The sequence below is a fragment of the Neolamprologus brichardi genome, chromosome 9 (assembly GCF_056152115.1).
Source record: "Neolamprologus brichardi isolate AB-2024 chromosome 9, ASM5615211v1, whole genome shotgun sequence".
Lineage (NCBI taxonomy): Eukaryota > Metazoa > Chordata > Actinopteri > Cichliformes > Cichlidae > Neolamprologus > Neolamprologus brichardi.
The window spans coordinates 27,318,507-27,344,010 of NC_142112.1; the positions used below are offsets into that span (position 1 = coordinate 27,318,507).

General features: G+C 41.1%; 2 protein-coding genes across 5 annotated transcripts in view; one reads left to right on the top strand and one right to left on the bottom strand.

The window, feature by feature from the left end:
- The first annotated feature begins 3,095 nt into the window (after positions 1-3,095).
- On the top strand, positions 3,096-5,231 carry eef1a1l3 (eukaryotic translation elongation factor 1 alpha 1, like 3). Its single transcript, XM_006794999.3, has 7 exons — positions 3,096-3,343; positions 3,422-3,601; positions 3,674-3,970; positions 4,051-4,201; positions 4,349-4,605; positions 4,677-4,911; positions 4,997-5,231. The coding sequence occupies exons 1-7, from the start codon at positions 3,200-3,202 to the stop codon at positions 5,101-5,103; spliced, it is 1,371 nt and encodes a 456-aa protein (XP_006795062.1). The 5' UTR covers positions 3,096-3,199; the 3' UTR covers positions 5,104-5,231.
- Positions 5,232-6,153: 922 nt separating this feature from the next.
- Positions 6,154-25,504, bottom strand: part of asap1b (ArfGAP with SH3 domain, ankyrin repeat and PH domain 1b) — an 83,436-nt gene continuing 64,085 nt past the window's right edge. The window contains exons 15-29 of one of the 4 annotated variants that reach the window (XM_087846226.1): positions 25,248-25,381; positions 24,960-25,051; positions 24,698-24,884; positions 22,390-22,475; positions 21,569-21,684; positions 21,414-21,481; positions 18,904-19,011; positions 15,865-16,093; positions 13,351-13,419; positions 12,672-12,833; positions 10,500-10,578; positions 10,334-10,398; positions 9,687-10,246; positions 8,212-8,334; positions 6,154-8,123 (exon numbers count right to left, since the gene is read on the bottom strand). In XM_087846226.1, coding sequence (XP_087702352.1) covers positions 8,049-8,123; positions 8,212-8,334; positions 9,687-10,246; positions 10,334-10,398; positions 10,500-10,578; positions 12,672-12,833; positions 13,351-13,419; positions 15,865-16,093; positions 18,904-19,011; positions 21,414-21,481; positions 21,569-21,684; positions 22,390-22,475; positions 24,698-24,884; positions 24,960-25,051; positions 25,248-25,381 — 2,153 coding nt within the window. In that variant the 3' untranslated portion in view covers positions 6,154-8,048. The remainder of the gene's footprint in view (positions 8,124-8,211; positions 8,335-9,686; positions 10,247-10,333; positions 10,399-10,499; positions 10,579-12,671; positions 12,834-13,350; positions 13,420-15,864; positions 16,094-18,903; positions 19,012-21,413; positions 21,482-21,568; positions 21,685-22,389; positions 22,476-24,697; positions 24,885-24,959; positions 25,052-25,247; positions 25,382-25,504) is intronic. The other 3 variants (XM_087846223.1, XM_087846224.1, XM_087846225.1) reach the window with 3 other exon arrangements.

The window sequence follows — 25,504 nt, forward strand, 5'->3', positions numbered from 1 at the left end:
TCAGCCGACACGCGCGATACTATGTCAGCGGTCACCTCCACTGTATCACTACTAAAATAGATTTAATGGAACCCACCGCCGCGTAAATTAGGTCTTATCAGACGGTAGGTGCAGTGTTTGCACTTAGTTCTTCAATCGGACATCAAAGCTGAAGCCGTTCTACCGACGTGCCCTTGGGCAATAAACTAGCATAGCGCCTCTAGGTGACGCTGTTCTGTTATTTCGCCCCAGAATTTATCAGCGAGTTTTAATCCTCGATTTCCATGCATGTCATTGAAATTATTCGTGCTAATAATGACGCTGACTACTTCAATTCACAAAATATGGTGAAATTATTCATTCATTTGTTTATGCCACTGGCACTGCCTCCATCTCACTCTCCTCTTTTAATGTCCCTCTTCATTACATCCATGAATATTGTCTGTGGTCTTTTCCTCCTGTCTGGCAGGTTCGTCTTCAACATCCTTTCCCCGGTATATAAACCGTTCCTCCTCTGCACGTCTCTCTAACTTTGTCTCCAAGCTCAGCCTGAGCTGTCCCTCTGACAGGGGCGCCTCCAGATTTTGTTTTATAGGGGTGGCCATATGCTGGCCACTAAGAATATTGGGGTGGCACACCAAAAACAGATTTTCCAGTTTTATTATGCTGTTGCCAAATATAGGTTACTTAACAAAATAAAGTTTATATCACTGAAAATGGGTACATATGAAAACCAAATAAGATTTTCAAATCTATAATAATCTGTTTTAAGTAGGAATAAACAAGTTAATGTTTCAACTCATTGTAGGGTGTCTTCTTCTCTCTTATGGTCCCGTTTATTAGTATTATTACCAACACAGGACAGTCCTGAAGATGCTAAGTGAAAATCATCTTCAGTTCTTCCTTCTGCCACTCTCTCCAAACCATACAGCACAGGAAGTCTGCTATCCTTCTCTCCTAAACCACTCTGATAACTCATCTCCATCCACTGAAAATGCAAATCATTAAAAAGGCTATACATACACAGATCAGGCGTAACAGTACGACCACAAAAAAACAGCCCTGACCCATCAAGGCGTGAACTCCACTAGACCCTTTAAGGCAGGGGTGTCGAACTCCAGGCCTTGCGGGCCGGTGTCCTGCAGGTTTTAGATCTCACCCTGGGTCAACACACCTGAATCAAATGATTAGTTCATTAGCAGGCCTCTGGAGAACTTCAAAACATGTTGAGGAGGTGAGTTAGCCATTTAAATGAGCTGTGTTGGATCAAGGACACATCTAAAACCTCCAGGACACCGGCCCTCGAGGCCTGGAGTTCGACACCTGTGCTTTAAGGTGTGCTGTGGTATCTGGTGCCAAGATCTTAGCAACAGATCCTTTACGTCTTGTAACTTGTCTTGTAAGCGTCCCACAAATGCTTGATTGGATTGAGATATGGGGAAAGTCAAAATCTCAAACCATTACTGAACCATTTCTTTGCTTTGTGCATTATCCTGGTGAAAAACCCGACTGGTCTGCAGTAGGTCATCTGTTGGATTGAACCACTTCACTCCCCACATGGATCAGAGAAGGCTCTCTGATCCATGTGGGGAGTGAACCTGTTGTTGGTTCACCACTGTTCCTTCCTTGGACCGCTTTTGATCGATACTGACCACTGCAAACCAGTAACACCCCACAAGAGCTGCAGTACAGCTGCAGTAATTTGGTATATACTATTGGTATAGTTTTTTCCATAATCACAGTAACATATATTATTTTGATTTTTATTCCCTGTCATCATTCACCTGCTGAATTCTTACTGGGTTGTGTTGACATTTAAATGGTCCGTTGACCCACTTTCAGGCATTTTTTTTTCTCATTGTGGAAGGAAAATGGCCTGAAAGTGGGTTGACACGCATTTATGCAAAAATAGATATCTGAAAGGTATTTAGTATGTGAAGTTAAAATGAACAGAAATCGTTAAATTCTGTACCCTCAAACTTTGGACCATAAAATGTTTTTTATGGAAATTGAATCTGGTTGATTGATTATAGATGATGAACTCGGGTCTTGAAAATTAAAACAAAATGCACATATTAACAAAAAATATTTTCTGATTTATAATTAGAGTACCATCTGTAAATTGACTTTCTGCTGATATTTTTGTTTCATATTTGCTCAACCTAGCATGAAAGTTGAATTTTTCGGACTAAGAAATTCTTATTAAAAAGGCTTCCGCGTGCTTTATTTTGTAGTGTTGTGAAATTCATCTATATATCATTTAGAAATTGTCACTAATTATCTTTTATAATTTGACGTTTTTATTAGTGTGTGCTCAAATATAGGACTTTGCTGGAGTGCTGGAACTTCTTTTTCATATTTTAACTAGCCAATACTCAGATAAATCTTAATGTATTTGTCCCAAATTACAGATGCTGATTTATTTGGATGATAATAAAGTCCAGTGAAAAGTTCATGTTTTTATTTCTAGTAGTTTTTAATATATTCACATTCAAACATTGGAGCAGCTTTCACTGAGCAAAAAAACATTAGTTTGATTTGAAATTAAGTGAGCGTCCTGCCAAAATGTTTAATGATTTATAGTTATTAAAACAGCTACAAACATGGCTTATGAATGGTTGGATCAGCATTATCCCTCATTGTGATTAAACTCCATACATTCAAAACATCAGCTGTGCTGAGACTCTCAGTATGATGGATTTGATCCTTTTTGTCATTATATTTTTGACACAGATACTAAACGTGCCCGTTATGTGTTCGGTTCACTCTTCAGCAATCAGTAAGAGTGAGACAGGTGTTGAGAGAGCTCCAGCTCCAGAGAAAGACTCACCTGGCTGTAATTTGAGCTCATCAGAGGATCCATGATGAGGCCCTAAGAGAGAAGTGAGTGTAACGGTCTGTTTCTGCACGCTGATCAAAAGATTGCGCTGAAACATTGGGACTTTAAACAAAAATACAGATTACAGTCACAAAGCAGATCAATATATTCTTTAAACTTCAAGCTTCAAAGCCACTTTGCCTTTAAGCAGCATTTATTTGTCATCAAAGTGTGACTGATCCCAATTAAGCTTGATTAAGCAGCACACCTGTCTTCAGTTATGCATCCTCTGGGGGCTATAAAGGCTCTCCAAAGAGGATGGCCAGATCCATTTGCTAGAAAACAACAGTTTCTGAAGCTCTGCAGCTCTTTTGATTAAGTTTTGCAACGCCGCCTCCAACCATGGGAAAAGAGAAGACTCATGTTAACGTGGTGATTATCGGCCACGTTGACAGTGGGAAATCCACCACCACTGGACACCTGGTCTATAAGTGTGGAGGAATTGATCAAAGGAGGCTGGAGAAATTTGAGAAGGCTGCAAATGAAGTGAGTAAAAACAAAAAAAACAATTTCTGCAAAACTTCCAACTTTTCAAGTGTTAAACTCATTCCGCTTGACTTCCAGATGGGGAAGAGCTCCTTTAAGTTTGCCTGGGTGCTGGACAAGCTGAAAGCTGAGCGGGAGCGAGGAATCACCATCGATATCACGCTGCTGAAGTTCAACACCCAGAAATACATCATGACTGTAATTGATGCTCCGGGCCACCGTGACTTCATCAAGAACATGATAACTGGGACGTCACAGGTAGGAAGTACATGCATGCTTGAATATCTGTTGCTATGAATGCTGCCTTTTTAAAAGCTCATATCATTTCAGGCTGACGTTGCCCTCCTGGTGGTCTCTGCAGCCAAAGGAGAGTATGAGGCCGGCGTGTCTCGGAGTGGTCAGACCAGAGAACATGCCTTGCTGGCTTATACTCTAGGTGTGAAACAAATCATAGTCTGTGTGAACAAGATGGACCTGACCGAGCCACCTTACAGCCAGAGCCGCTTCGAGGAAGTGATGCGAGGGGTGAGCGGCTTCCTCAGGAAGATTGGCTACGACACCACGGCTGTGCCCTTCGTTCCAGTTTCGGGCTGGACTGGGGAGAACATGATCACCGCATCTCAAAGGGTAAAGATGTTTTCAGGCTTTTTTCGCCTTTAAAACCCCAGAAGTTGGCTTGCAATGCTGTAAAAGTGACGTCTGCACAGATGCCGTGGTTTCAAGGCTGGAAGGTGAGACGAAGGGAAGGGAATAAAAATGGGAGGACGCTGCTTGAAGTCCTGGACTCGATTCAACCACCTGTGCGCACAGTCAACAAGCCACTACGATTACCTCTGCAGGATGTCTACAAAATTGGAGGTGATGTCAATCGCTGCTTGATTTCTTGGTCTGAGCTCAATTACAGCTTCATTTATGAAAAATGCAGTAGAGGAAGTACAGTATTGTTTTTAAGAGTAGAAAATATCTGTAAACATGCTGAAATTGAAGTGTTTCTTACTCCTCCAGGAGTTGGGACGGTGCCAGTGGGTAAAATTGAAACTGGTGTCCTGAAGCCTGGCATGATGCTGACGTTCTCCCCTGCCAAGCTCACTGCAGAGGTCAAGTCTATTGAGATGCACCACCAGGGGCTGGAGACGGCTCTGCCCGGCCACAATGTTGGCTTTAACATCAAGAACGTGTCCGTGAAGAACCTGCGGCGTGGGGACGTGGCTGGAAACGCTCAGCAGGATCCTCCTTCAGATGTTAAAAGCTTTGACGCTCAGGTTGGTTCACTGCAGGAAGAAATTGCCTCACTTTTTTGGTTTGTTTCCGCTAAACCTTGCTTTTGTCTTAGGTGATAATCCTGAACCATCCAGGGAAGATCAAAGCGGGCTACTCCCCAGTTCTGGACTGCCACACAGCCCACGTCACCTGCCGTTTCGCTGAGCTGAAGGAGAAGCTCGACCGCCGCACGGGCAAGAAGCTGGAGGACCACCCGCAGATCCTCATGTCTGGAGATGCAGCCACAGTCAAACTGGTCCCCATCAAGCCCATGTGTGTGGAGAGCTTCTTCACATACCCGCCTTTAGGTAAGCACAGATCTCTTCATGCACACAACTCTACGTGTATGAATCCTCCTGGTTGTGCCCTCGTTTGACTGGCTCTTCTTCACAGGTCGCTTTGCGGCGAGAGACCTGAAGCAGACGGTCGCTGTAGGAGTCATCAAGTCAGTGGAAAAGAACCACGGCTCAAAACTTCACAAAGCTCAAGTTTGTAAATAAGTTTTTGGTTTACCAGAGGTCTGGTAATGCTGCTTCATGGGAAGAGTTTTATTTGATGAAATGTATTTGTGTTGTGACACAAAAAGCTTATGTTGTCTTTAAAGTGTATAGTATTCCTGTGTTGATAAACCCAGAAGTAGAGTAGTTTTTTTTTTTTTTGGTTTAAAGTTGAATGTCTCAAAATAAAATGGTGTGGAGAAGAACTGGTTTAAGTGTCTTTACTGTTGAACAGTCAACGGCATCTTAATGTACATCTGAAAGAGCTTCAACTAAACTCTCCTCAGGGATAGTTTTAAATATTGCTTAAATCTGAATGGGGAAGAAGCCTAAGCATCTCATGGTGCACAACATCTCTAGTTTGTAATAAAGTCCTGCTTTTAAATTGTAAAGCACCAAATGCAGAGTTTATTGGTTCTAATGAGTATGGTCTGGATTTTTAAGTTTACAACAGCTGGCATCTGAAATCTAAACTCTATGTTTTGAGTGGCACATGGAGTCACTTTAGTGTCCTGTACTGGTAGTTTGTGCCTTGCTTCGGCAAAAGAATGCTAGTGTGAAACTTGAATGTGCTAAATGGGGGTGTAAAGTTTTCAGTGTTTCTCTCCCTACAACTTGAGCCTCTACTCTAGATTTAAGGCTACTTAAAATGTTTTTGGTTTGGTGTGAATTTTGAACAGAAAACCTCGTAAGTGGTTTAAGCCTGAATCAAATATACACCACTGTATTGCAACTGTGCTTTATGCTGCATGTTGAAATACACTTTGAGAACTCCAATCAGTTCTATGCTAGTAAAACACCAGCTTCTAAGCAACAGCATATTTATGGAAATTTAACATTAGCAGTGAAAGTTTTTAATATAGAAATGATGGTAAGATGGAGTTTACACAAGTTGCAAATTTTTATCTGAGTAACCCCAAAATTAAAATTCCAGAGAAGTCCCAAAAATTTCTCGGGCTTAACATCAACAGCAACTTTAGAAATAAATGCTTGGCTTAAAGCAATAAAAACCTCAAAACTACATGGCGACCAAATAAAAGACCAGGCTCAAGGTTTAAATACAGCACTTTTAATGATACAATGGGTTGATGGGTTTGTTCCTTAACATGGGAAGAACTGCAGGTTGGTGCGGACCAGGTGAAAATACATCGGCTCTCTAAAGTCCACCTCGTCTAAAAAGACATCTCTGGTTCACAGGTAAACCTGGAAATGTACTAAATCCAAGGGGCAACTGCTGGAGCTGAAACGAAGCCAGCAGGGAAACTGCAGTTCCTCTGGTGGCCACTTGAGGCTGGCTCCAGAAGGGAGTAGACTCCCATGTTAAAATAACTTGACAGCATTAAGAAGCATGTTTACAGCCTGGTAGAAAAACACAAACATTTTTGGTCTCAGGGGTAGTTTCTTCCCCCCCTTCATAACTTTTTTAAAAACTCATCCATCTAGGTATATAAGTTAGGGGTGTGACCACATGGATCGAAAGGCATCCCAATTGTTGTCTGCTAGGCCTCGTCCACTTGTGCTGTTGGTGCCTTTCAGAGCATTTTTAATAGATCTCAACTAATATCACAGTTTGCTGTGTGGTAGAGACCATCCAAGAAGCTTCTCCTTCAATTTTGCAGAGTTAAATTCTAGTATTATTATCGTTAGTGTGTTACTCAGCACACCCATACATAATATGAACGCAGTGTGCCATATAAGGTAACTTCTGGCTTTGAAAAGCCAACATGGCACTGACTAAAACAGCGCCGAAGCTTCAAAAATACAGAGTCCCAAACCGGCGGCCATCTCCGTCCGTCTTTTATACTGCCTACGACTGAATCCAGTAACAGAGAATGATATCACATGACTCAAACTAAAAAGAAAAAAAATTCAAGCTCATGAGGTTTTTACAAGACACTGAACTGTGAACACAGGTTGTTGTGAGACTTCTAGCCTGTCAGAAAAATCAAGTTATTGCTAAGATGTCCTCTGGAGTTTCCCGTACTTGTCATTAATAGTGGCTTTTAACAACAGGATACCTTTTGCGCAGTCCTGCTTTATATTAATAGTGGCTCTTCAAACCCTGAGGTGAGCGTCGTCGAACGCAGCACTCCACTCATTTCCAGTCATTGTTACACCATGCACAGAAAAAAGGTCAAAGGACTGTGGAGATGGCGTTGAGTTCACACACAGAGCATACATACAGTGAACAGTGTAACAAGGAGTAAATTAGTGACCTACAGTGAACCACAGGCGTTGATATTCCACCACACAGTAGCAGCAGGTTTCTATACTGTAAAACAACCATAATACGAGTACACACAAAGCAAGCAAGAACAAGGAGTACATTAAATGACTTTTTTTTTTTCTCTTTCTTCCATCTCGGGAAGAGTCAGTGGGAGACTTCCTGCCTCTTCAGTCAATTGTGGTGGTAAACAGGGATGCAAGACACAAACAATGACATGACCTATTTCACATTCCATTTCATATTTGTCCTTTTCCCAGAAATATGAGCAGATAGTTATTTGAGGGCCGGTAAAATCAATACAGATAAAATTCAAACTCTACCACCCTGATGCTTAATCTGACAGGCAGAGAGCAATGGTACATGTTTTGTACAATAAAACATGTATGTACACTCACACACAAATATATATATTTACATACATATATACACAGTAACAGCATAAACATAGACTTTAAGGTAAGTGCTAGGGTTTTGAGAGTGGCTTCGTCACAGCCGTGCTATAGGGTTAAGATAATACTGGTAGAGGAAGAATACACACATTCTTTGTACAGCATGGATGAGGCATCCATGGCTAGATGAGCCTTCGTGGGGTTTCTTCTTGGTGTGTTGTTGGTTTTTTTTTTTCTTTAGGACACTTGTCTTGTGACAAGAGGTGTTATGAGAGCTATTTACAGGACCTCCCAATTTAGGGACAGAGGTGTAGTGCAAGTCTTTCTCGCTGTCAGTCACTCAGGATGTGCACAAAAGACATGGGGAATACTCCTTTTCTTTCCGGATCTCCTTCAATGTGCCCGATCTGGAGGCAAAGGAAAGGAATATTGTATGATTTTGTTTTTTTTCTATTAGTTTAAACTGCGAGATAGATACGCTTAGGCCACACTCACCCACCACTCCTGGTCCTCTTCCCCTGTTACTATAATCACCTCTCCTTCAACAAATGTCAGTTCGTCATCGTTGTCAGCCTGGCAGTCGTAGATCGTCTTCACCCGCCGGGCTTTGTTCTTCCCCTGGACAGAAACAAACAGCAAAACCAGTTCAGTCCGACCACTCTGGCTTTGTGTGATTCATAACGGCACCATTACGCATTTAGAGTTTGCATCTAGGCTTCGACATCATCACTCCCCACAAATATGTTACACCGAAAAAATGGGGAGTGATGATGTAATAAAAAGTCTGTCTCCGAAGTTCGTATCTGGGATGCTATATTTAAATTTACTTTAACTTTAATGGTGTCGGGGACAGCGCCGACCCAAGGTGACCACTCTCCACATATTGGGATGGCGTCTCTGGAATATGACAAGTAGTAGTGAGGCGTGTTAATTAACTAGCCTGCAGGATTTAGTCAATTTATTAATAATAACGGAGATGTATTTAAATTTAGTATAACACAATGTGTCCAGACACATTTAACACAATAAAACAGATATTTTTTAAGAGTAACCATGTTTTTGTTGTAAGACTGAAATGTCCCTGAGCATCTGGTGAGATCTGAACAAACCTTTGAAGACAGGAACAGTTTACAAAAACATGTCGCATAGGTGTCAAGTGGTGGTTCTTTTATATCCGATCGTCATGTACTGGCATAGTGCAATCCAGATGATTTAGTGGAAAATACGCCACAGCTGTACATTTTATCTCATGTTCATGCAAACTCTAATAGTTATCTTTGGATATGTAAATGCAGGCGTTGTAAATTAAGTCCATGCCATATCTGGCACATTGTATCAAACGCCTACACGCCTAACCTCAAATATGCTGTTTATCGAACAAATCTCGCACCAAAAAAGAGGAAGTGACAGAGCAAATGTATATTCTGGGGTTTTACCAACAGATAAAAAGATCTGTAGGAGTGTTTTCACTGAGTTTATTAAATAAAAGCAGCTTCACTCAGAGGCAGAGTCAATGAGAGTCTCCACTGGGAACGAATTCAACCCATTTATACTCTAAAACTACAAATTATCTCAGACACAGAGGACAAAACACCCAGGCTCTTAAGGTAGATTTGTAACTTTTGTACTTTTCAATCTGAAAAAAAGACATAAGGTCCAGTCTGGATTATACGGTGACAAAAACAATGGCAAGTTTACCTGATATACTGTAAAGTGGCAGGCATTTAGGAATGCAGGAGTTTGTAGTGTGTCGATGTTAACATTATTTGCATTGTGTTAACATTGTTTGCATTAAGAAAGTCTATGCTGGAGGGGCTTTTGCAATGATTAACATCTATATACGCGATAGCTGAAATATTATATATGAGGAAATATACAAAGACGTAAAAATGTGCATGTTTACACTGTTATTTCTTTTTTAAAAAGTACTGTATTTGAGGAACCCTTAGAAAGAATATGCGAGTCCATACCGTTGTGATCTTCCTTGGGAGGGGCACAGGTGTCTCTTGGGTCCCTGCAGGGGTCCCGTTGGTGTCTTCAGCAGACTGTTGAGATGGGGTCCCTATATTTGCCTGCTGATTAGGTGACGGCGAGTCTTGAGGCTGTGGGTGCGGTTGAGGTTGTGGTTGAGGATGAGTTTGAGGCGGAGGTGGAGGCTGCATTTGAGGCCTTGGCGTTGGCTCTCCGTGGGGCGGTCTGGGAGCAGACTCGACTGACCCAGGTTTTGGGGGGATGTCTGCAAGATGAGGCTTGGGAGGGAGGTCTTTGAGCTGGGGTTTAGGTGGTAGGTCACCCAGCTGAGGTTTGGGAGGGAGGTCAGAGAGCTGCGGCTTCGGAGGAAGGTCTCCGGGTTTAGGGGGGAGTTCCGACACCTGCGGTTTTGGAGGAAGGTCTCCCGGCTGAGGCCTCTCCACCAGAGGAACCTTCTGCGGGGTTTCAGCTGGCGGCGGAGACTTCTGGAAGACCTCTGGAGGAAGGCTAGGCTTATCCACAGACGGATGGTGTATGGTGTCAATCTTACGCAATGCCACTGGAGAGGTAACCACATAGTGGCTCATTAATACCTTTTTAATTCAACTCCTTGCACTAAAAACATAAAATATCCAAACGTCTGTACCTTTTTGAGGTAGTTTGGGAAGAACCCTTGGACCAAGTGTAGACTTTGTGTTGCTTGAAGTAGAGCTAGAAAAAAAATTCGGTGAAGTGAAATAACTATATTTGAAAAAAACAAAACTATTTCACAAAGAAGAGGCTTCAACATCCACACAGTTTCTGTCTGATACCTTTGCTGTTGAGGAATGCCTTCAAATTTGTTGGAAACAGGAGACATCTTAGTCACCGGAGGAGGGGTGGAGTCGCTTCCTAGAAATTAACATCGATGATGGCAATACGAGATTATTTAACACCATATTGGAGCGCTGGCCAAGAGATTAATTTAATATAAATATGGAAATAAATCAACATGCTGTGATGGTTAAAAACAACAAAAAAAAAAAACAATGAGGGAGGCGTCATCTGGCTGAGCTTTCCATGAGCCCCTTGTTATTTGGAAACAGGGGTTGTTGTGCAACTAAATACCATCCTTTTATTAGTGGTTGGGTTTAGAGTGTGCGTGTGTGAGAGACATGGGAACGTAGCCCCAATAACAGTAAAAATTTCCCTAAAGATATGACCACATGTTAAATGTGATTGTTTTTTAAATCAAATCCACAGTTGTATAAGCATATTTGTCTCAATATGCACTTTAAAGCTATTCTGAATGGTGATTTGAGGATGTATTTCACAAAGTCGTGAATTATATGGCTCATAATGCAACCATATGGAAGTTCTCTGTATATATTTAAACATACAGACTGTAGTTAAAAGAACAGATTTTTGGTACCATTTGTAGTCAATTTGTAGTCCAAATGCTGTTGGCCAATCAGTAACTAGCGATCTTTGGTTGAACATATTTGCTGGAATACAATTTCAGAATCATCGATTAAACTCCACCAAAACCTGTCTTTTGTTAGCTTTTTAAAATTTATCTGCTACTGTAAACAACAGCTCGGCCCGGGTAACATCTGGCTAAACCAGAAAACTGAAAAACTTCCCGCCAGAGGATAAAGACACGATTATACTTTGATGTGGACTCAAACAGCTGGAGACATCGAGTCTAAATAGTCTAAGTCAGCGGTCCCCAACCCCCGGGCCTCGGACCGGTACCGGTCCATGAGTTGTTTGGTACCGGGCCGCGAGACTTGAGGCTCGGGTGTGAAATGTATAGTTTTCAGGGTTTTTATCAGTTTTCAGCGTTATTTTGTTATCGTTTTTATCGTTTACTCGGTTTTCCTGGGTCTTTTCATGTGTGTTATGAATAAATTTTCTTTTTTTCGGTACCGGTACTAGTTTTATTTTGTTGTATTTATCCGCGACACCTTAAAGGCCGGTCCTTGAAAATATTGTCGGGCATAAACCGGTCCGTGGCGCAAAAAAGGTTGGGGACCGCTGGTCTAAGTGGTTGAAGCATCGTTGCTACACTATAATGCTAAGTTTTTGTGGATTAATGCTTTCAGTGACAAAAAATTGGTTCTCCCATCTCCCCCAGCCTGTTGGGGCAGATGGACTCTCTGAGGCTGTTTCTGCTGGAGGTTTCTTCCTGTTAAAAGGGAGTTTTTCCTCCCCACTATCGCCAAGTGTTTGCTTAAAGGGGGTTATCGGATTATGGAGTTATAATGGAATATTATGCTATAATATTTATACTATGAAGAGCCTTGACGTCACTGCTGTTGTGATTTAGTGCTATAAAATAAAACTTACTTGAATTATTTTATTTCTATTATTTTCATGTTTTACTGGTTTTTACTTTCCTTTAAAAAACAAAAACAAAAACAACAAACAAACAAGTATTTTATATTCTATTGGTGTCTTTTAAATTGAAAGCACTATGTTGTTTTTTTTAAAAGTGCTTACTAAATAAAGTTGGATTGGACTGGACATCCAGTAGATATTAACTACAAATTATTCGACAAATGCAGCTCTACACAAATGTATAGGATGTAGAGGGACTGTTTATGACTCTTCAGACTGCATAAGAGACAAAAATGGAAGAAACAGTTTGTGGAACTTAATAAACAAAAGTCAAAATACTAAAAAAAAAATCAGCTAAAATAAAAAAAAAAATCTAAACTTTGTCCACTTATTAGCTTTAAAAACACATTTTAAGGTGGTAATTATGCAATGGAGTCTACCTCCGGTGGGATACATGACCTATGAATCTCTGGGTAAGAGCGTATGAACTCTCTGGAAAAACCTAGAAGTGGACGCAGAGTTAACATTTGGTTTTTCACCCTCTCCTAAGTGAAATTAACTTAAAGAATGAACAAAACTTCTCTGTGATCTTCCATCTTCAGACTGGAACCACACGCCTGAGTGAAACCAGCCCTACTGTTACAGAACGTGTGCTTGCATCTCACCCCCGGTTACGCCCCCTTTACTGTGTGGACTGTGAGAGAGTGGGCTGGGTGGGTCGGACAGGGTGCGTTTGTGTCCAGGAGGGGGGGGCGGCGGTCTCTTCTTGGACAGGGTGGAGCTGCCTCCTGGTGTGAGTGAAGAGGGAGGGCCGGATGGGGGAGGAGCTGGAGGAGCGATACATAAGACACATGAGGTGATGAAGCCCACCGAAAAGATAAACAAATAAAAAAAAAAAAAACAGGTAAAGGAGAGGATTATGAGGAGGAGACAAGTTAATGCAAGTAAAACAATCTTGTTTGAACATATAAATACACACAGGAGTGTCTGGACGGGGACTTTTATTTTTTAAATACGCCTGCCTTTTTCTACTGGGACTCCAAAGCAGTCACTGGTCACCAGTACAGAGAAGAGTAGAGTGAAAGCAGCTAATAGAGAGCTCAGCCAGAGAGGAATCAGCTGTGGTTAGGAGTTTACAGCCCATGGATGGTGGGAAAATATAATTTAAAAAAATCACATAGGCAATAAATAATTAAAAGCTTGCCTATGTGGTGCCGTTATTCACTTAAATAAATGCCACCACCCCGTAAAAGTGAGCTGTAAAAGGAAGAAACAACTGAGGGATAACTGTATGTGGGGCACACAGCCGAGTAAGGAGGGAGAACATAAAACCAGGATATTCACTGATGTATGGTCGAGTGCCAGCCAGTGTGGCGTAGTGCGAATGAGAGCCAAGGAATGCCAAGTGTGGAGCTGAAAGAATAGAGAAACAAAAAAGAGAAAGAAAACAGAGCGAGATGAGGAGTGTGGGAGAGAATCTACAGTATGTCAGTCTTATAAAAGAGCTGCTCCCACACGCTGTAAAATAACAAGATGAAATCTTATCAGTGGCAAGCAAAGCAAAAAAAAGAAGAAGAAAAAAAAGAGGAGAAACGGTGTGAAGCCGGCCCCCGGGGAGCCAACTCTTCAGCACCCACTGAGAGAGAGGGAGAAAGAGAGAGCGCCGCCAATGAAGGGTTAGCGTGATATTCTCAATGCATCTATGACGTTTTCCCTCTTAATCTTATTTTTGCATAAAATGACTTGTTTCCAGTGCCGTTTTGGTTATTTACAGGTAGCTGAACCTGTGATAAATATTAATGCTCATTCTTCAGGGACATTTAGTAGGACAGGAACTAAAAAGATCAATGCACAGTTCACATGAGAAGACGTCTCTGACACAGCCGCTGGTGTTGTCCCTTAAGCAACATAAACACTGGACCGACTGACCAATCATATTGTGACGATCAAGGATAAAAATACTACAACGTGGCTGAAGCGGTAAAGGCGAATTATAGATAAGGTTATGGTGGACTTTCACCCGTGACACTGGGATTTGTGACCAACAGGAAACCAAAAGTAAATGTGGAATTATTAATCTTCTGTTTTTTAGACATAATGGACACAGTTCAGCTGGGTTTAAGCAAAGATTATGGTTTCAAAAACAACATTTCCCCGTGCGCAGGAACTTTTTCTCAGGCGTAACGCTCTGACATTACAAAAGCACGACCGTTCAGTTCTGATTATGATGTTTTGGGGACAACACTGACAGAAATATCAGATCGCAGAGGGGAAGAGGAAGAGAGGAAGATACTTGGTACCTACGAGCATTTGTCATCGCTTTTCCAAAGATAAAAATGTGAGAAAAAAAATGCTAAAATGAATACGAATGGAAAAATTGTGTTTGTATAGCTTAGTACGCTCATCTGTACTCTCAAGCAAAGGGAGCAAACATACCTAATATAAAGCTGCATTAGCTATTAGCTACTAAACCAATAACAAGCACTGCTTGAACTCCCTAAAATATTTAGATCTGTGATATGCTCATAGTTATGTATAACAGCCAAAGACTGTGGCTGCTGTACGGGAGAGAGGCGTTACATCACATCCTCTAACTGAGCTGTGTGGGTGAATGACTTTTGAGTACTTCAAAAAGTCATATTGTGAAAATGAGAGAGAACTCTAGTTTCCATCTCTGCTGTCAGAGATCAGACGTCCAAACATTTTAGGGAATTCATCCTTCACACTGTGTTAACGTGAGCTTTTTTTTTTGAGCCACCGTAGAGATATCTAAAAAAAAATAAAATAATAAAATTAAGGTCTTAGTTCAAGTAGTCTTCCAGATGATGGGGTTTTAAAATTGCCCTTTAAAAACTGATGCTAGAAGATAAAACTCCGTTTTCCTTTAATTTATTTCATTTTAAAGAAACTAATGAGTTCAGGGGCCTGAAAATTTGCATAATTCCTGTTAAGATGTGTTGGCTGGAGAAGCAAGGCCTACTGTAATCTACTTCTGTGTGAAATTTAGTATCCATAGTATTAAAAAGAATTCACAGTTTGATTCAACGTCTCACATTTTTATGTAATAATTTCTCTCCTTTTTACACACTGGGTGCTTGTTGTGCTACTGTGGAAAGCAGGCTTAGCCAAGGGTCACCAGAAACAGGTTAATTTGAGCTGGAAACAAGTGAAATTTCACACCCCTCTGCTTTAGGAAAAATAAGATTTGAATGCTATGCGATGGATTAAATGACTGTTAAGATGGATGCTGGCAGAGTTAAGCTTATGCAGTGTTTTCAGAGAAAGCTAGTACAGGTCCACAGGGGGAGGAGTGTTATTTTTAATTCCAATATTGCAGAGACAGCACGCCCACAGTATACTCTGTGGATACTTTGCCCAGGCTAACGATTAAGTAAGTGCGTATCCTCCTTTGCCACCTTGCCCTCTGCTACAGCCGTGTTTTCCTGAACGTTTACAGTGTAAGCAATCTTAATGACACCCGCTTCCCGCCCTCTGATCTGTGTGCTGACAAATTGCATACCACTGCAGGGTGTGGAAACTGACTGACAGCACAAAGAAGGAACTTTCCATTAAAGTAATTTACAAAGCATTCCCACAAACCTTATCCTGACTGCAAATAATCAAACATTAACAGACATAATAAAGTCATTTCCACAGGCCATCTTTCCTCCACAGTTATCAGCCACAGCAGAGCATGCATACAACCTTTAGACCATTTGCATCACAGGCTGACATTTGCAAAAGGAGATATTAGCAGAATGTGACCTCCTGAATTTATTGGAGCTAGAGCCTGATAAAACTGAATGCGGTCGGAAAACCGATGCAGGCTCAAAGCCGCTCGGAGCAGCTAGGTCTGACCTTTGCCCTGGTTCCTGGGTGGCAGCGGCGGCCCGTCGGCCACCGGGGAGGAGCTGAGGTCGGTGGAGGCGCTGTACATCTGGTTAGTAAAGGCGCTGTAGGAGAGACGCTGCTGCTTGTCCCTCTGGCTGATGAAGCCCGGCAGGGAGAGCTTGTCGTGGGGTGAGAGGCTGGAGGAGTGGCAGAAGCTCTGAGGCCTTGGGGAGCGGTCCTTCTTGATGGGACTGGGCTGCAGAAGGACACATGACAGATGAGACCGAGCTGACATCAGTCACTGTAACCTGAGCATAGACATGATAAAAGATCGATGCAGCTTTCAGCCAATGCAGAAATGCCCCAAACCTGCATTCTTTACCGTGGCCAAGCAGGTGGAGACTCCTCTGTTTACAAGCAGACGTCTAGATTTTTGGTAAAAAGCCCCTCAGCTCATTTGCAAACATTTCCATGATGATTTTATGAGCTCACCTGCTAGTTTCAGGTTATAATTATTAAAATATGTTTTTTGTAAACTGTAAATAATTCTAAGAGTCATAAAGGAGGATTATACAGAATATACTCACTGGCTAACCACTTACCAATCACAAAATTCCTCTGTAATACTACAGAACTGATGCTGCGACAAAAAAATTACACATTTGTGCTTTAAGATGACTAAAATATACATGGCATCAGTAATACTGAACCTCTAGTATTATTCTTGGCAATGTTCAAGGGAGCTTTTACACTTTATTTTGAAATGCTTTTAAGACAGAGATGACAAATAACTATTGCTTTGAGAAGGTTTTTAGTCACTATGAACTACTTCAGTCACTTTTCTATGCAGGCTTGCAAACGGAAGTGTTAAAATAATGCCTCAAGTCTACAACATTTGGTATCCTTTGCAGAGCCTGACAGATGATGTTGCTCAGCCAGAACTATGAGCTGATATCAGCTTATCACCGACGCAAACGTAGCTTTTATGTAGAGCATAGGGCTGTGCGATATGACCAAAATCTCATATCCCGATATAAGAATTGTATCGTCTGATAACGATATAAATCACAAAAATGTAACATTTTCTGTAAATTCTGTGAATCTCGGGCAGTTCGATTTGCGGGAAGTGTTTCCAGCTGCACGTCATGTAGCTGGAGGCGAGTGTTTTAACCCATGTATGAAACTATACATTTTTAGACATAAGTTGTAACGGCCGCCGTTTTCTTTGTGAGTATTTATTACATGGCGTGCTGCGGGGAAAAGCCTGTTCTAACGTTTGAGTCTAAGGTTTATTTTTTTAGCACCTGGCGGCTCTTTTTTAATTCTCATCCGTAAACAATCTGCTCTTTCACATGATTCAGTTTATTTTGAAAAGCCTCAACAGGATCTTGAGCTTTATTGTGAAAGGTTTATGTGTAACATAAACAAGCGGACACGCGATGCTGTTACCGTCGTTGTTGCTAACCACAACGCATAAAAACAGGCGGTAGTGTGGTTATATTAAATATAAGAGAAAGAGAGAACTTGAGAGAACAGTGACCATCAAAACGATGAAAAAATATTGCCGTAAACAGTTTATTTCGCGACACCACGAAACAAACGATAGCGTAAAATGAAACGATAGACATTTTTATATCATCATCCGATATATATCGTTATATCGAACAGCCCTAGTAGAGTAGTTTGATGAGTATGGTTCTGGAGTAGTTTGCAGCTTACATCTAACCTGCTGTTGCTTAAAGCGTAAAAGCCTGTCGAAGAAAGCCCGACATCTGCTTGTTCTGACCTACAAATGACACAGCATTACTACACTCCGTCTCATTTCCTTAAGCTCGTCTTATTTCCCTATTTTTATAGTCTTACAAATCTTCAGTTATCTTTTTTTTTTCTACAACATTAAACCGTTTTCCTGACTCATGCCGCATTACGCCACGGTGCATTTAACCTACTCTAAAGACGCATCTGCATCCACCGTTAACTTCAGCCTCTACATCAGGGTGTCAAACAGATTTATTCTAATAGTGTATTTTCTAAGTAGTTTTTATTGCGTGGAAATTATTAGTTTTAGTTTTGTTTGAATGAGTTTCTGTGCTCAGCACAACAAAAACGCAGAACCTTTTCAAATCTTGTTGACAGTCTCAACCACGTCTATCAAACCTCATCAGGCAAATTATATTACAGTTTTTTAACAAAACTAACAAATAATAAAAATTTTGTTTTCCCGGTTTCACAAAACCATTTCGTTTAGCTTTTATTTTTTCTAAAATTCTGCTTTTTATTTTTATTAAGTTAGCTAAACTGTTTTTTCCACATCTATTTGTAGTTTTTTGTTTAGTTTTAGCTAATTATATTAACCTTGTGTCAAACATAGGGCCTGGGGACCAGAACCGGGTCATTAAAGAGTCTGATCTGAACTGGTGAATGCTTTTTCAAACTACACAAAGATAAATACTAGAAACCATCAAAAACACACAGATTTAGGTGGGTTTTCAACATAAATTAATCAGTGGACAATTTCATATTTTATTCAACAGGAAAAATAGAACATTTTCTTCGAATTAAGAGAAAATTGCAGTTTTTTTATATTAGGAAAGTTTACAGATTAATTTCTTAGGCTGAACGGTACCCAGCCATGCTGATTTACTAGAATGACATATCTGTGTAATGACCTTAGGTTGGCCAAATATTGAAACATTAGTCATCCTTAATTAGTTTGTTTTTTCTTTCAGTTTTTGAAATCCAGAAATGTGGACATTTTCAGAACGTACTTAGACTTCTTAACCCTAAAAAAATGTTTTCTTCATAGATTATCATCAGTCTGGCTCATTTAAGGCCAAATTTATCTGCATGTGACCACGTATGTGCTAAAATGAGCTTCACAGCTGTGCTCTACACATATGAATCTATGGGGAAGTTCTTTTTTTGGTGATGTGGAGGCGACAACAACAACAATAAAGCACAAAGCCAAACAGCCAGTGGGCTGCAGAGGAAATCTGAACAGTCATATCTGACCTTCAGCCTCACTCATAACCAGATTCCTTGTTAAATTCGGCGTCGTGCTCAGACCTTATCGTCGAGGTCGTCGTCGCTCTCGTCCATCTCCTCCAGTCGGAGGCTCCACTCGTACTCCACATGGATGTGCGGGTTGAACTTCCCCTCTGCGGCCTGCACGAGCTGACACACAGAAACAAATCCGTTAACGCAAACCGCAGCTCTACGCAAACAGATCATTACGGCTACGAGACAGAGAAGGTGGATCAAAACTGGCTGCTAATTAAAGCCCCAAAAAAAACTATGAATGGGAAGAAGAAGCAGCGCAATAAGAAATAATGAGGCAGCATAAAGAGACTAATGTCACAGGTTAGACTGAGTCAGAGCCACAGTGAGTGCTAAGCATCAGTCATCATTCTTTTCTAGACAGCAGAAATTATCCAGTTTGTGAACGCAACACAAACAACAACAGCAGTTTTTAAAAAGTGTATTATTATTATTATTATTTCTTTTTCTTCTCAAACAGTAAGATTTTAAAGATTTTAATTTTTTTATTTACTTTTCTCACTGTCTTCCCAACACGTGTACCTTCAATAATCATCCACAGCTTTGCCCACCTAGTCAATAACATCCATTATCCTAACAGTCACTGATTTGGCTTTATTATTTACTTCTCATGTCTCGTTTCCCCTCCGTTCATTACACAGTCGAGAAAAAAAACAAACTGGCACATCGTTAAACTAAAAACAAACCCTGAGACTTGGGAGATTTAACTGCTCTCTGCAGCCACTGATGATGCACAGGACACAAACATGAACATCTGGAGGTTGTATAGAGATGGAGATATTACAGATATACGGTATTAACTCAGGGGGAGAAGGTATGTTAAAAAAGGAGGGGGCAGGAAAAATATTGAAGTGAATTTATTTGTAAAAGGGGTAAATGTGAGGAATAGATATGATGAGGGATTTTGAAAATTGTTTAAATGTAAAATAAGGCACAGAAATATGAAACTGCAACACAACTGCTAAACAAATTTATCAAACTGAGGAAAAAAACGTAGCTAAAGTAACACTTCAACATTATTTTTTTTAGATAATAGTTTCTATTTTTTTAATTTTTATTTATTTTTCAGTCTTTCATTTATTTTTACAAATAACTGGAATAAAAATTATCTTCTTTGTTGAGGCACCAGACCTGAAATAACACAGAAAATCTCTGTTTGCTTGTAAATTCCTGCTACATGATTGGGAGCAACTAAAACTGGCACACAGATATATCTTAGACCCCTGCAGGTTCTCATGATGTCATCATTTTGCCTAGCAACCACCTAGCAACAGGCAAAAATGACCCATTTGTAATGTTTAAGCACCTGCAACACCTCATAAAAGCATCGCATCAGATTAATTTCACAACAAAACATTTTATTTAGAGAAAAAATATAATTTTTCATATCTGCAAACTGTGACATCTACACTATCAATACTCAGCCTATGAAGTGAAGTTCACTGTATTTACAAGTTTAATGTCAAATCAACAGCTGACTATAAATGTGCTGTGAAGGTGTGGAGATGAGAGTTCAAATCAGCTTTTTTCCAGGATGTTACAGACTTGTGAAAATGTGCAAGCACATTTGTAAAGAAAGCTAACGTACGAAATCTCTTTCTACTGCATGGGTGCATATTCAGACAAAGTGTTGCATGCCAGTTTGTCATTATATACTTCATATGGCGGTGGGCAGTGTCTGGATGATAAGTGGTCATGGTCCCTTAATCATACACAGAGGTAAATACACTTTGTTGTGTATGATCACACAGCGAGTCCAATATTTATGTTTATTCATATAAACAACATAACTCCATACTTCTTTTTTTTTTTACTTTTCTCAATGTGATTAAAAATATCAGCTTACCAAATCCACAAATAGACCAAATAACACTGCAGCATGGGCACACACTAGTAAAATACACACATGCTGCACACTATCTGGCTCTAAATTAATGATTTGATGTCAGTACAGAGGATGATTTCACCTTTTATACTGTCTACCTGTCGGGAAAGGTGCGGGTGAAATAGACTGAAGTCCCCTTGGCTTACCACTAATTACATCTGAGGACAAAAGGACTTATGTGTGACACAAAGTGCAATAACTTAGATAGTCTATATGTGCTCGAGCTAATAGCCAATAATCTTAATCACAGATATAATTTAAGCACAAATCTAGTTAATATGTAAAATAAAATGTTGTTATAGGCACATTTTCCTGTAACAATAAAAGATTTGTCCAACTGTGTTTATTTTTCAGAGATTCCAAACAGCATTTAAAGTGTTTTTCTGTCTTCTTTGCTCATATGACTGTTAATAACAAACATATATCAACCATTACTTCCACTCTGCTGCTGCTACCGCCCGCGGCTGGAGAGACCTCTGACTGCCATCTAGTGTTCTCACTAAACTGCCCGGTAACTGATGAACACCCTTTATGTGGCTGTGTGTATGTTTGGGGGGAGGACGGGGGGTTTGTGTAATGTTTCTGGGCCTTTAATGATCTACTAAGATGTCCAGCTGGTCGGTCCTATACTTACTGCCTCCTCACACTGAGTGTTCCTCAGTCGCCTGGCAACATCCAGCGCCGTCTCTCCGTTCTGATTGGCTGAAAGGGCGAGGATGGACAATCAACAGTTAGGAGTCTAATAGGTGATGACATTAACTGGAGGACGAAGCTCGGCGTGTGACTCACTGATGTCGGTGGCAGGCTTGCCCCTCAGGAGTAACTTGAGGCACTCTGGCTTTTCGTACATGCAGCAGTAATGCAGGGCGGTGTTCCCCCACTCCGTCTGCTTATCCAGGTTACCGCTGAGTTAGGAAAAAAACAAAAAAAACAAGACTCGCGCAGTGAGGTCACATGCCTGAGGGTGTTTTCCACAGTCCTGCAGCTTTAGGTTAATATGTTATTGCTCAGGATTTTGAGGTTTAGCATGAAAGAAGAGGATTGGAAACAGCACATTAGACGTCTTGAGAAGAGGTGAGACATTAAATCATTCAAGAAAAACTACAAACTACAGCTAATGGCGCAGTAGCAATCTTTAGATCTCCTGCAATTCCCATGAAGGCAACAAAAAAAATATTAAAAGACAAGGCCTAGACATGGGTTTAATTAATGAGGGGGTCTCAGTTCAGCAGTGGAGACTATGTGCAGTTGGAGCAGTGGTGGGTAAACAATTGAAAGGAGAGGAATAAATTAAGGCAGAGAACAAGTGCTTGACCCATTTCTGTTTGCCTTGTGGGAATCTGAGCTGAGCTGTGCCGCGTGAAGCTTTTCCTCTGCACTGCTTTATTAGACCAGAGCACAGAAAGTGACTCGCAGCAGACAGACGGATCAAATTTAATACAGAGTGTTTACACCAAGCTGTGCTGTTTTATACACAATTTTACTCCAAAGTACTCGCGTGTGTTTTTATGAAAGTTGAACAGCTCTTTGCACACCTCCTGAGCCAAGCTGAATGCACGCAGCTGCATTTTCTAAAAGGTTTAGCAGCTCTTTAAAAAAACAAAATGTACCTGTTCTGCACGAGGAAGTCCACCAAGTGCAGGGAGGTCTGGTCAGCAGTCCGTACAGAGTAATGCAGTGCAGTCTCTCCAGCTTCCTGCAGGGGGCCATCAAACACAGCAAAGACTCAGTGGGGCGATCTTGGGCAGCATCCATTCTGTATTCTCTCTCTGTCTGCGACTCTTTCAGCATTTAAACAAGCTGCAGTAAACAAAATGGCTCCTAAAAATAATACTTCTGCAGGCCTGATGCCGGCTTTTGTCTATTTCTGGGAGTCTCTTGCTTTTATTTCATCTGCCTTGCAGCATCAAAGCTGGATCTAGGTGGTGGTGTTTTAGATTCAGCATTAAAGATGGAGGTAAAGGCGAAACATATGGAGCTAACGCTTACATTTAGTGGATCTGTTGGCATCTGAGAGGGGGTCAGATTTAATCACGCACTGCTGTCACGCTGTCTGTGTTTTGAGTTGGGGGTGGGAAGTCACGGTGCAGCCCCTTCGGATGCACTGACAGCAGCAGATCAGATATCGGTGAGTCAGACTTCACAGCGCGTTCAGCAGCACCACCCCCCACTCTCCGTCACCAGACGATATCCTCTTTTATTCCTCTGCAGCCTTGTGCACTTAATTTTTCATTAGGGAACGACCGTGTTCGGGTTATAAAACCTTGACCCATTTACGTCAGATTAAGTCTTATCACGCATGTTGTTCACGGTACTGTATCCTCACCAGACACTGCTTGTTATTCAACTTTCATTTTTGCCTAAAAACAGCAAAAAGGCAGAGAACAAAAGCGAGAGGGGGAAAAAACCAAAACAAGCCGAACCACAAAATAAAAAACAGACGCATGAACTGAGCCGCTACAGATGTCGCCATCTAAATATATGTGGACTCAAAACACATGATGCCCTGCAATGTGGTGGAGGTTTGCTGGCTATCACCACCTGCTGGAGAAGTTAACCAGGATGACTCAGAATTTTCCAACTGTTACACCCATTTCTAACTGCCAAATAATTCACCAGCTGGCAGGAACGTGTCAGCAGCGGCGGTGTTGCTGGGAAGAAACCTCACATGAGGATGAAACCACTGCAGGAACACGCACAGAGCACTGACCGGGCGGCTTCTGAGCGTCGCAGTCTGCACGTGTTATGATGCAGCCCGGATTCCAGGCATGTTTTTCCATATTTTCTTCTAAGTCCTGTCAGGAGAAGCGACAGCTCTGGCTTCAAGTGTTCATGTTTGAATTCATTTGAGCTCCTCAAGCCATTTAATGGTTTAATTACTGCCCATTTCCATATAGGGTTCATTCATGTGCTTTTTTTCTTGATTATTTGTGATTTCGCTGTATGACCCTCTACTGGCCTTTTAAACTTTTAACCCTGTGGCTGATTTTGGCTTAGAGTTACCTGACAGTGTGATCTGTAGCTGGCTACAGAGAAGCGAGGTGTCGTCAGAGTTGGATATAATGTTTTGCTTTATTGGCATAAATAGTCCCCATCTGTAAAGATGCACTTTTTAAGGCACAATTTTATGATCTTCGGCAAATTGTTTTAGGCGTGCAATTTTATGTGTAGTGCTATTACAAAGCAGATGTGGTGTTTTACTCTCTCATAATCACAAGATTACGCTTCTCCATTTTATTTCCGCATTGCATCACTTTGGGGAGATGTCCTAGGCAGCAAGTTGAAGGGAAATGAAATGAAAATTATTCCATTTTGCCTACAAGAGTGAAAATGGTGCATTTCTTCCATAACATATAGTTAATAAAGCCTGGACTTCATTGTTGATCCATTTTCTGGGCTATGTTCCACTTTTAGAGCCTTTTCTTTAACACTACGTTGTGTACACCAGAGCTACAACAATCCAGACTTGGACCAATCACTGTACATTTTTGCCAATAAAAAGTTTCTCTTCTGCCCTTTAGGACCTATAAAAAGTCCTATAATTTAGGTTTCTGCAAGCTTTGATAGTCTACAGTTCCTAAGCTGTGGACACACAATAAAAGAGAGATTTCCTTCAAGTTAAACAAATAACTAAAAAGTTTCGACAGTGGAAACATCTCTCTTAAAAAACATGAGTTATTATAGAATTTCCCAGAGGAACCTACCCAAGGGATTAATAAAGTTCTATCTATCTATAAGACTAAGAAAACTGTTGGACAAATCTAACACTGTCAGTCTTTAAAAGCACTAATGTTTATTTTTTGATTCACCTCTACTGACATTGATTTCGACACCATAAAAAAAATGTTTGAAACAAAATTATCTTATCGTGTTTTTAACTTTGGATAAATCAGACCTTTAGATGTCTCTTTGACTCACCGGTCCTGCCTCTGGAAGCGGCTCCATAAGCTCCACCCCCTCCGCATAGACCTGAATAAGTGCCAGCAGGTCCCTGGACTGAACTGCCTCAAACAACTCGATCATTTTAGCTGCCGCAGACGTGCACGTCTTCCTCGCGTACTTGTGGTCCACATACTTGGCGTTGATGAACTCCTTCCTCACTGTCCTGTGGACAAAATGTCAAACAAAAAGTTAGAGAGTTGAGTTGAGAGATAAAGATTTGTTTATATATAAAACTTACATGTCACTGGAGGGAGTGGGCTTTGGTGATGGGGAGGGGAGGTTTCCCTCCATGATCTCATTGAAGCTACTGTTCCCTACATTCTTGGCCAGCTGTGGGAGAAAGAAAGGAAACATCAGCAACCAAAGAAAGACACATGATGTATCCCTGCAGCTTTACAGATTAAAATTGGCTCCATCCTGTCTTCACAATACTCTTTCATGATTCCTCATATTTCAGGTGAAAACAGTGACGGGTGTGCCTCGAAAATAAGATCAGTTCCCTCGACAGGCCGTTCGTCTGACTCACCAAGAGTTCTGAGGTTCCTAACTTGTCGAGCTCCATGGACTGGATGCGGGAAATGTGGACTCCCATCTCTCGGTGGATGCCAGAGCACTCGATGCAGGTGAGGATCCCCAGGTTGGTGGACAGCCACTTTGGGTCTACAGACAACAGTGTAATACAAGTTATTACGGCTACAGGAGGCTGATATATAAACAGGTGGTGATTTGACCTCCTACAGTAAGGATGTCAAACTCATTTTACATTGTGGGCCACATATACAG

Excerpts from the sequence above, each read along its gene's own strand:
- eef1a1l3 (XM_006794999.3), top strand. The coding sequence starts at position 3,200 with ATGGGAAAAGAGAAGACTCATGTTAACGTGGTGATTATCGGCCACGTT. Across the intron at positions 3,971-4,050 it reads TGATCACCGCATCTCAAAGG|ATGCCGTGGTTTCAAGGCTG; the intron begins GTAAAGATGTTT and ends ACGTCTGCACAG. Across the intron at positions 4,606-4,676 it reads TTAAAAGCTTTGACGCTCAG|GTGATAATCCTGAACCATCC; the intron begins GTTGGTTCACTG and ends CTTTTGTCTTAG.